Consider the following 12,440-nt stretch of genomic DNA (forward strand, 5'->3'; position numbering starts at 1 on the left):
CTATACACAGATGTAAAATACCCTCGGTACTATTGAGCAACATGGGAAGAAACTTATTAAGTGAACCCATGTAGGGAATATACAAACTGAAAAAGTACAGTCCACTGTCCATCATCCACCCACCTGGAGGAGCATTTCAGACACCACTCCATAAGTTATCCAACCTGTTGACATCTTACTGCCCCTCAAGGCACCACTATCCAATCCCTATATTAACCACAAGTGTTCCTCCTCATCAACTCCTCACAGCACCCAAACCCTGCAAAACTGCACGAAAACTCCCTACCAGCACTCCCCCAAATCATGAGCCAAATCATTACTGTAAGACTGTTGTTATTGTTTCCACCAAAACCTTCAGCCCCACAGAAGTTTTAGTTCTATACAAAGTCTCATCTTTTGTCCTACACCCAAAGGCCTATGCTGGACTTGGCAAAGACTTACTCTCCTGCTCCCAGTCCCTGCAATGGAATGGAAACACTTCTTTGCCACGAATCCCTCCAACCAAAACCAACCTAATCCCAACATTGAATCCTGCCTCTCCCAGTTCATACTACCATCCAACCATGATCTGACCTACCCTCCAACCTAACCACACACTGGTCACCTTCAACCTAACCACACACTGGTCACCTTCCAGGAATTCCTTACCTCTAACTTGGCCTCACCATCCTTCCTGAGGCCCCTTCCTCAAAACACCAAACTTATAGCACAAGAAAGGACAGCCATACACACCCTCAAAACAAATCATCCTACCTACACACGAAGGTTCAACCTTTATTATTATCTGGCGAAAAGTGTGTGCCTATTATCTGACTACTCCACTTATAAACTCTGCAGGAGTTATTCCATCTCAGAAGTTCAATATACCTTTCAGTCCCTGCTTAAAGCCTTAGGCCCCTCCCAGAACTTCTCCCCTAAATCGATTTCCATCCTCATCCCTACAACACCCAGCACATCCACTTCCTACATTCTTCCCAAAATCCACAAACCCAACAATCCTGGATGCCCCATTGTGGCTGGCTAGTTATTGTCCCCCCACCAAAAGAATTTTCCTTCAGACTTCAATCCCATTATCTCATTCCTCATACACCTTAGTGACTTTATCCTAACTCATAACTTCTCCTTACATCAGAAGAAAGAACAGCTATGCTTACAATCAAACAAATCATCCAACCTGTAGACAAAGGTTCCACCACTGTTGTAATGAATCTTAGTGACTACCTGGCGGAAGCCCTCTGCCAATCATCCGACTACTCCACCTATAAACTCTGATAGATTGAACCCATCCCACCATTCTAACATAACCTCCAAGCCCTGCTTAAAGCCTTAGGCCTTCCCAGAACCTCTCCCCTAAATCCATTTCCCTCCTCACCCCTGTGACACCCCGCACACCTACCTTCTATACGATCCCTAAAATCAACAAACCTAACAATCCTGGACGCCCTATTGTGGCTGTTTATTGTGTTCCCCATTAAAAGAATTTCAGCCCTCATTGCTTAACAACTCCAACCACCTGCCAATAACCTAGCCTCTCACATCAAAGATATCAACCACTCACTTCACTGACTCTCCACCATCCCTTTACCTCTTGCATCCCTAACTGTCACGGTTGATGCCACCTCCCTGTACACAAACATCCTTCATGCTCATGGTCTTACTGTTATTGAACACTACCTCTCCCAACATCCTTCATATTACAAACCCACTACCTTGTTTCTCATACATCATATTAACTTTATCCTAACACAACTACCACTCCTTTGAAGGGAAAGTATAAAATAATGGGCTTCTGCATGGCACTCTTAACGCCAGTCTGACTATGTGCCATTTAGAGGAGACTTTTCTAGCCTCCCAAAATGCCAAACCTGGTTCAGTTTCATTCATAATAGCTTCATGATCTGAACTAAGGACCAATACAGCCTATCCTCATTCCTTCCTCCCAATCCGCTTCTCCTGGTTGCCTAAACCTAATGTGCCACCATCCTGGACATTGTCCTCTTCCTCTCTGATGGTTCGATCCACACTTCTGTCCACATTAAACCCATCAACCAGTAACAGTATCTGCATTTTGACAGCTGTCATTCCTTCCACACCAAAAAACCTGTTCCATACAGCCTGGCTTCCCGGGGACGATGTATATGCAATAACAAGAATTCCCTTGGCCAGTATGCTGAGGATCTCACCCAGGTCTTCACAGACAGTCAATATCCCTCAGACCTCCTCTCACCCTGAATCGTCCCACCACCCCCAATAACCAGCCATAATAGAATGTCCTTTTGTCACCTAGTAATGGGCTTTGATAACCTACCATCATGCCCTGAAATGAGGGATATCTTACACAAGATGATTCCCATACCTCCTAAAGTGGTGTCCCTTTGACTACCCAACCTCCACAACATCCTAGTCCATCTCTATCCCCCTCCCAATCCAAACTCCTTGTCACAAGGACCATAGTGCCGTGGAAGACAGAGGTACAAGACCTGCCCAAACTACCCACCCAGTAGTCCCTATTCCAGTCCTGTCACAGGCTTATCTTATCCCATCAGAGGCTGGGCCACCTATTTAAGCAGTCATGTCATATACCAGCTCTGCTGCAATCATGCACAATTTTTTATATCAGCTGTACATCAGGACAAATGGCCACTGTCACCAAGAACAACGTAAATCACAATATAATATAACACAACATGCAGCTGAACAGAACATGCTTAATTTCAATAGCCTCTTCGATATCCAAGCCATCTGGACCCTCCCCTCTAAAATCAGATTTTCTGAACTGCGCAGATGGGCATTATCCTTACAATGCATTCTCTGTTCCCAAAATTATCCAGTCCAAACATGTGGCACCATACTATCCCCATAACTCCACCCGACAATTTCCACGCCCTCTGTCCTATCCCCTTCCCTACTCTTATCCAATCACCCTCTTTGTGTGCCATCCTTTGCCAATGCGCCCACCCATCTTTCCCCATTCCTCTCCCTTTTCTCCCCCTCCCCCTCAACCCTCCCTGTCCTATCATTTCCTTACATTGATAATCCGTAGTTACATGACAATTTTTCGTCAGAATGTCTGTCTAACTGTCAGTAAAGATCCTTTTTCTCAGTAGCGAGTAGACGTATCAGGTTGAAATTTATGTCACATACTATGGTCTATCGTCACTTAGCAGTGTAATCAATGCGGCCAAAAGATACGGCCATTTACACCACACATTTTGATACTCAGAAACTCATTCATTAAAACCTTTTGATGTAGAGTCACGAAATTTGGCGAAAAGAGTCTCACAGTAAACATAAAGGAAAAAAATTAAAAAACATTAAATTATAATTAACTACATGGAAAAATAATTTGTCATTTGTTAATTGACTTCAAGCTTTAAATTAAAACATACTCAAAAGTCTTTGAATCCCTGGAACCGATATTTTGCCAATATCCTAGTATAAACGTTGATAATAGGCAAAAAAGCATCAAGATCCTCGTTTCCCGGAATGGATGAACTGCCTACACACTTAAATATGTTGTAAAGGAGGCTCAGTGTGCAAGTCCTACTTGCACATGGCCAGATTGTTACTTAAGGTGCAGGCAGAATCAGCTGCTCACCCTCTTTCATTCCATCAAATATATCCCCCCCACCCCCTATTAATTTAGTATAGCAGTAAATAATATACAGGGTAGAAAGTTCTAAGCTCTTATGTGAGCATACTGATGAAATTTAAACTTGGAAAAAAAAAAACTGATGTATGAAGAGCTGCTAAAGTTTCTTGAATTTCAACCTTCACAAAACTTTCTCTCACTTACATGCTTAACACGATACATTTAACACATTAACTGATTTGTAAAATAACCAGAAGCTTGAAGCTATTTTATACAGGGGAGTTCAATCTTTAAAGAATCAGGGTTTACTGATTACTTATTACCTACATTTACATGATGACTCTGCAATTCACAATGAAGTGCCTGGCAGAGGAGTCATCGAACCACCTTCGACTATTTCTCTACTGTTCCACACACTGACAGTGTGTGGGAAAAGTGAACACTTAAATCTTCCTGTGTGACCTCTTACTTACTTTACACGTGGCTAAGGCCTTATCGACCATACACCTGCTCTACGAGCCTCTTCCAATTATTTCTATCCAGGGAAATTGTTGTCCAATCAGAGTTGATGCCCATCCTAGCTGCATCTTCCCGGATATTCTCCATCCACCTAATTCGAGGTCTTCCTCTTCTTCTCTTTCTTTCTAATTTCTTAGTGGATGCTATTTTGGGTAGTCTGTTCTCCGGCATCCTTGCTACATGACCAGCCCAGTTCAGTCTTCTCTTCTTTAACATTTCCACAATGGCACTATGTTTGTACAGCTCCCGTAGTTCTTCATTTTTCCTTATCCTCCACTCCATGACATTTTCATCGAAGATTGGTCCAAATATTTTTCTTAGTATTTTTCTTTCAAATATCAACAGTTTTTCTTCATCTTTTTTCCTGAATGTAATAGCTTCACATCCATATAATGCTACTGGTACAATAGTTGACTGATAAAAACGGATTTTGAATTCAGTACTAAGTGATCTCATCCTTAAAATTTTGATACAGCTGTAAAAAGTTTTATTAGCTGCTGCTAGACGGGCGTCTATTTCTATTTCTGCTCTATTGTCTCTGCTAAAAAGACTCCCTAAGTACTTGAAGTGGTCAACTGCCTTGAAAGTGAGACCATTTACGGTCAGTGGTGTATTCTTTTGGAGTTTTTTACTCATGACTAGATATTCTGTCTTTTCTTCATTCACATGAAGTCCAGCTTTCTCAGCTATTTTGTAATAATTTTGCATCATCCTGATTAATTCAGCTTTTGAAGTGCTTACTAAGGCTACATCATCTGCATAAGCAAGTCTAGTAATTTTCTGTCCCTGCAGTTGGATTCCTTGTGCATTAATTTTGGTGAATTCTCTATCAATCTTCTCTAAGATAATATTAAATAGAATAGGTGAGATGGCATCCCCTTGTCTCAGTCCAGTGTACACCTTAAAATTTTCAGTTTCTCCTGCAGGTGTCTTAACTTTGCATATGGTTTCTTCCAAACACATTTTAACTAATTTGATTAATTTTAATGGTATTTCAAATTCTTTCATGGTGTTTAAGAGTGTCTGTCGGTGTATGCTATCATAGGCCTTCTTGAAGTCTATAAATAGAATATGGATATCTACATTAAATTCCCATGCCTTCTCATTTATTTGTCTCAATGTGAATAAGTGATCCAAAGTGGATCTGTTAGTGCGGAAACCACATTGGTAGTCCCCAATCAGTTCTTCGGTTATGGGAATCAGTCTGTGTAGTACACACATCGACAAAATTTTATACGTGACATCGAGTAGGGCAATTCCTCTGTAGTTATCACAGACAAGGGGATCATTCTTCTTAAAGATGGGGCATATAATTGCAGTTTTCCAATCGGCCGGTATGTTTTCTGTCTCCCAAATTGTTTCAATTAAGGAATGTAGTTCTATTTCCAATTGTGGTCCTCCATTTTTTAAAAGCTCAGCATATACTTGGTCTTCCCCACAGGCCTTGTTGTTCTTTAATTTCTTTATTGTTTGTCTTATTTCATTTACTGATGGTGTGGTGACTTGTATATCAACTGTATCTGGTTCTTCAAATGTAAAGTAATATTGTGGATCATTGCAGTTGAGCAGCTGTGTAAAGTATGTCTTCCATGTTTCTTGTATGTCATTCTTGTTTGTAAGTATTTTCCCATTATGGTCCTTTATAAACTGTTCCCTTTTAGTGAATTTTCCCAAGGACTTTTTTATATTCTGGTACATCTGCCTTGCTCTGTGATGCTTGAAATCATCCTCCGCTTCTCTTACCATGTTGTTGTAGTGTTTTCTCTTCTCTTGTCTTAGAGTTCGTTGTGTTTCCTTGCGGATTTTATAGTATCTCTCCTTTAGTGTAATATTGTCCGTGTCTTGTAACCATGCCTTCCTCGCATTTTGCCTCTCCAGTACTCTTTCTTGGCACTTTATATTAAACCAGATTTTGTTAGTTCGTTTTCTTTTACCTATAGTTTTGGAAGCTACATCTTGAATACTGTTTCTGAGGTGTCTCCATCTACTTTCCACGTCTTGCTGGTCACTATGTGTCAGTCTAGATTCCGATAGGTTAATTTCCATTTCTTTCCTAAAGTTTTCTTTTATTTTTTCTTCTGCCAGATTTTCTACATCGTACCTTTTAATTTCAACCCTATTTGTACTTTGTTTCTTTTTTAGCTTTATTTTCATTTGAGCTATGATTAACATATGATCTGTCTCACAATCTGCTCCCCTAAAAGTTCTAACGTCTTTAATACTGTTTTGAAATAGTCTTTGGATGGCGACATGGTCAATCTGGTTCACTACTTTTCCATCTGGTGATATCCACGTCCCTAAATGAATGCGTTTGTGTTGGAATTTTGTGCTGCTTAATGTGAGACCATTTGCCATTGCAAAGTTTATGAGTCGCACACCATTCTCTGAACTTTCATCATGCAAGCTGTAATTCCCAATGGTTGGTTTGTAGATTTCTTCTTTTCCTACTTTGGCATTAAAGTCTCCTAACACTATTGTTTCATTATGTCTACTTATTGAATTATATGTCTGTTCCAGTTGACTATAAAATTCTTCTTTCACGTCATCTTCCTTATCTTCTGTGGGTGCATGAACATTTATAAATGTAATATCAAACCACTGAGCCTGAATTGTAATGTGTGATATTCGGTTATTAATTGATTTGAATTCCTTTATTGTGTCAATTGCTGTTTTATGAATGTAAAAGCCCGTTCCAAATTCATGGCGCTGACCGCAGTCTCCATACATTAATGTCCCGTCTCCTATTTTCATTGACCTCTTATTTCTGTTTTTTATTATTATGATCTTTTCTCCATGTTGGGCAACAACAAAATGTTTTCATACTATAGGGAGAAAGTTGGTGATTGTAATTTTATGAGAAGATACTGCAGCAATGAAGAATGCCCTTGTTTCAATGTCTGCCACCCAAATTTGCATACCATATCCATGGCATTCTCTCCCAATTCCCAATAATACAAAACGAGCTGCTCCTCTTTGCACTTTTTTGATGTCCTCCGTCAATCCTATCTGTGCAGCTCCCACATCACACAGCAACATTCCAGAAGAGGACGAACAAGCAGTGCAAGCAGCCTCTTTAATAGACTTGTTGCATTTTATAAGTGTGTTGCCAATAAATCACAGTCTTTGGTTTGCTTTCCCCACAACATTATCTATGTGATCATTCCATTTTAAGTTATTCGTAACAGTAATCCTAAAATATTTAATAGAGAATTCTAGAACAGAAATAAATCTGCAAATGACAAGCCCATAGGCTTGATATTTATTTCAAATAGGCATTTTATGTTTGTTCAGTTGACATTTCATGTCATAATATTTATCTAATGGAACACACACAACTAACTGTTAAGTATGATGCCCTTTTAAAACAGCAATCTCTAATGTTCTATCATTTGACAATGTATAAATATTTTTAATAAGAAAAAGAGATTTCTGGTGTGGCAAGATATTCTACTTTTCAAGTGGAAATATCCTTACTTCCTCTCTTACGGAGATTTTTAAATTTATTCTAGACGAAGACCATTACCAATGTCCAGTATTGTTTATTTGGTAATTCAGACGCTATGTGTACTCCTCCATCACCTATTATATGCTCTGTAGTGACCCATAATCTTTGTGGAAACATCATCTGTCAGTTTGTACAAGTGGTATGCTGACTTACAATCTAATGTTATCAAGGGCTATGGTCATTACAAGAAATAAAAGGCTAACAATATAAAATATTTCTCTGTATGTGGTAAAAATTTCTAGTATTACAAAAACAACAGTACAAACAATAGAAACAAGACAAAGTACATAAATTGATATGATTGTCAAATGCATTATATGGTAAGTAATATTCTCTGTAAAACCTCTATTCATTTCAACAATACTAATGGTAAAGAATGCTCCTAATTCCTCAAAGGAAGACCAAATGTACATTTTTATGCATTAGTCTCACATTTCACGGTAAATGTCAAAAGAGGATAAATGTGTGTATTTTCAGTTTTAGAGTATACGAAATAAATTTTCCATTTATAATATTTGCAGAAATAAACTGTATAAGATACAGTACAATTACAAATGTATGGGATTCTACAGTGATTAGCACCATGTTTTCTCACTGAAAATTATGGCCAGGAAAGTGTCTTCAAATTTTATCATTATCAGAATAGTTACACACATGGAATGTTAAACTTGTTTCACAACCTAATACAATACTGTGTGTTTCTAAATACAGCTTTAATGATAGTTCATGACCTACAACTTGCATAAGGCACTCAAGATCCTCCTAACTCATACACATGCACATTGTCACTGTTGTCACTATTACCATATTTTACTTTCAGTAGAATATCAAAATTCTACTGCTACACACTCCCTTGCTGCTTATTATTTAGGTACATATTTTTTGACTTTAGTCTACATTTTACGAACAATTTGTAGGAATGAGACAGTGGCAGATGATGTACTCTGTAAGTAACAAATGGCTCTCCCAGATTAACCTTCCTCCCCAAACCTCAAACATACAAGTCAAGAAATATAGACTGACTCCCTTCTATACAAGCACACGCAGGCGCACGCACACACAACTTGAGAAATCTGAAACTGCACAGAGATTTCACTTGCTTAGTACAAATTATTTCATCTTATGGATAAAAAGTAAGTGTTCTGGCATTCCTTATTATCACAATTTTAAGCTCAGGAAATGAGGACAAAGATGTAGTGGGGAATACGTTGGAAAAAAGAAAAACATACAAAAACGAAAGAGGTGCAATTTGTAGTTGTGGTCTAGTATTTTTGTCACCTGTTATTCTCCTGGTTGTAATTAGTAACAAGCAATTAATAATTTTAAAGTACCTCACATTACTGTTAGTAAAATAACTTATTAATCAATGATGAGTGATGTCTAATGCTCTTTAGAAGAAATGATAATTACAAAACAATGACTAACAGCACGAATGCAATTCTGATGCATTTCACAAAAGTTTGGAATTAGATTTGAGGACGATCTGTACGTTAAAAATTCTATCACCAATGCGAGATGTACTGATGGTCTGACTCTTAAGTAGCAGCACAAATTCTTGACAGTTCTCTGTGCATCACGAGATAAATACACATTATTTCCAGCAACTGCGCAACACACTTTTAACAAAGTTTACTATGCAACTGGACAGTCTCCATTCAATATAAGACAAACATTTTACTGTACAAACCTGTACAAAGAATGTCACATGTATTAGAAACATCAGGTGCTACCATTTTGGGCTGATCGCTTTAAAAGCCCATTGCTGGTAAGTGTTGTTAGGGTCACAAGGCAGAAGAGTCAAGTGCCCAGTCTGTGGGTGAAGAGCTGCACACTTTTTGTGTACTCGATGCAACAGTGTTCGTGTTTCCTGAAACAAACTTAACTGGTTACATATACTTCCATGCCTTGAATGAAATTAAATTCATGCAAAAAAAAAAAAAATCATGACAATGGAAAGGCAAAGGCGGAAAAGAAAAGAAAACAGATGGAGTCAAGGAAACATTTCAAAGTACTGCTGAGGACATGCACGAACAATAGGCACGTAAACAACACTGCGAGGGGGATAACCCCACTTACAAACGGCTATATGCCGTGGCCAACCACATTGTACCAGCATTGTAGAATGAGTAAGGTGAGGGAGGTGTCAGTGGAGTGAGTGAGGGGAGAAAGGTTGTGACGAGTACATGGAGGAGCTGCACTGTTGTGTGTGTGTGTGTGTGTGTGTGTGTGTGTGTGTGTGTGTGTGTGTGTGTGTGTTTTCTGTACAAGTTAACTCTTAAAGGAGGACGCTGTCCAAATAAGTACGACCATTTTCAATTTCATTTATATTCCAAATGATGGCTCAGAACAGTACTTTGTATTACAGAAAATCATAATACTTAAAACAGCAGTGGTTAGCCTACAACATATGAGTAATTTTATTTATCCTTGCTTTAAACAATGTCATATAGTCTATGAAAAACACACGCATATCCCAGTAAGCTAGATCATGAACATACCACAAGGATAGGAGGAAAATCAAAATCTTACTGTTGTCATCTTGGGAGGGATCTGCGATTTAACGGAAATTGGGTGATACCATGGATTCTCATTGCTAGTTTCAGATCAAGTGCGTGAATCAAATATAATATAAACGGATTCCAAGACTGGAGTAATTATGGTGGGTAATTGAAGCCCCAGCAGATGGAAAGTGTTCCAGCAGCAAAGATTGTGGCCTCAAACCACAAAAGATAAACTGCGCTGCTCAGTTCCCATTATTAAATCGTGTTTGCAATACAATGGCAGGTTTGCTGGGGCAGCCACTGCAGTGAAAGAAAATCTACAGTAAATATGAAAGTTCCTGCTGAAGTGTATGTGTCTGCAGGTAATTCATCCTTGTGCTCACAAAACCAGTCTGAATGATGCAAGCTGCGTGAATTGCAGAGTAGCCACGGGGCTCATGGAATGCAATGACATGGCTGCCCGAGTCATCACCAAACTCCCACTGTGTTTTACTCTCGGGGAATAAAATCGGCCAGAAATTGGAAATAGTGTGAAACAAGACTCGTCTGACCAAATGACTTACTGTATTCAGTATAAATCTTCGATATGGTGCCTCTTGAGACACCAAACACTTGAGCTCCCTTGATTACAGAAGTGTCCACCATATGAACACAGACAATTTTCCCACGTTCAAATTCACTTAGCTCTGACATAATGCACTCACAACCACACAGAACACAGTTCTGACCACAACTGACACTGCAACATGTTGAGGACACTACACAGGTGCCACTCATTATCAAATAAAACAGCGCAACCTGCAGGCTCGCCTAGCACCTGCATTTATGTTTAAGTGTGCATTTCTCATTGTGCTTCCATATTTTTCTCCAAACCCTGTATCTGCCACATGCACTTTGTAATTAATGTAGTTTTGCTTCAATTATGCATATGCAGCACCAGAAAATGAAATGGCTGTCTCTCTCGGCAACTGATGTAACTTAAGACAGTAATATTTATCTAACAATATTATGAAAAGGAAAGATGCTAATCACAAATGCACACGCACACGCAAAATTGCAGTCTCAGGCAACTGAAACTACTGAGGTTTCAGTTGCCCGAGTCTGCGTGCGTGCGTGTGTGTGTGTGTGTGTGTGTGTGACTCACTGGTAAAGTGCACAATTTGACATTTCTGAACATTTAAAGCAAGTTGCCAATCTTTGTACCACTTTGAAATCTTATCAAGATGTTGTTGTTGTTGTGGTCTTCAGTCCTGAGACTGGTTTGATGCAGCTCTCCATGCTACTCTATCCTGTGCAAGCTTTTTCATCTCCCAGTACCTATTGCAACCTACATCCTTCTGAATCTGCTTAGTGTATTCATCTCTTGGTCTCCCTCTACGATTTTTACCCTCCACGCTGCCCTCCAATACTAAATTGGTGATCCCTTGATGCCTCAGAACATGTCCTACCAACTGATCCCTTCTTCTGGTCAAGTTGTGCCACAAACTTCTCTTCTCCCCAATCCTATTCAATACTTCCTCATTAGTTATGTGATCTACCCATCTAATCTTCAGCATTCTTCTGTAGCACCACATTTCGAAAGCTTCTATTCTCTTCTTGTCCAAACTATTTATCGTCCATGTTTCACTTCCATACATGGCTACACTCCATACGAATACTTTCAGAAATGACTTCCTGACACTTAAATCAATACTGGATGTTAACAAATTTCTCTTCTTCAGAAACGCTTTCCTTGCCATTGCCAGCCTACATTTTATATCCTCTCTACTTCGACCATCATCAGTTATTTTGCTCCCCAAATAGCAAAACTCCTTTACTACTTTAAGTGCCTCATTTCCTAATCTAATTCCCTCAGCATCACCCGACTTTATTCGACTACATTCCATTATCCTTGTTTTGCTTTTGTTGATGTTCATCTTATATCCTCCTTTCAAGACACTGTCCATTCCATTCAACTGCTCTTCCAAGTCCTTTGCTGTCTCTGACAGAATTACAATGTCATCGGCGAACCTCAAAGTTTTTATTTCTTCTCCATGAATTTTAATACCTACTCGGAATTTTTCTTTTGTTTCCTTTACTGCTTGCTCAATATACAGATTGAACAACATCGGGGAGAGGCTACAACCCTGTCTTACTCCCTTCCCAACCACTGCTTCCCTTTCATGTCCCTCGACTCTTATAACTGCCATCTGGTTTCTGTACAAATTGTAAATAGCCTTTCGCTCCCTGTATTTTACCCCTGCCACTTTTAGAATTTGAAAGAGAGTATTCCAGTCAACATTGTCAAAAGCTTTCTCTAAGTCTACAAATGCTAGAAACGTAG

The 12,440-nt window shown here is 39.1% G+C and overlaps 1 protein-coding gene across 1 annotated transcript in view; it reads right to left on the reverse strand.

The window, feature by feature from the left end:
* Window positions 1–7,816: 7,816 nt before the first annotated feature.
* The window catches only part of LOC126416159 (N-acetylgalactosaminyltransferase 7), a 92,425-nt gene continuing 87,801 nt past the window's right edge, over window positions 7,817–12,440 (reverse strand). Inside the window, exon 12 of the mRNA XM_050083718.1 lies at window positions 7,817–9,483. Within this exon, the coding sequence (XP_049939675.1) occupies window positions 9,343–9,483 (141 nt within the window). The 3' untranslated portion in view covers window positions 7,817–9,342. The remainder of the gene's footprint in view (window positions 9,484–12,440) is intronic.

The sequence above is a fragment of the Schistocerca serialis genome, chromosome 8 (genome assembly GCF_023864345.2).
Source record: "Schistocerca serialis cubense isolate TAMUIC-IGC-003099 chromosome 8, iqSchSeri2.2, whole genome shotgun sequence".
In the NCBI taxonomy this organism is placed as follows: domain Eukaryota; kingdom Metazoa; phylum Arthropoda; class Insecta; order Orthoptera; family Acrididae; genus Schistocerca; species Schistocerca serialis.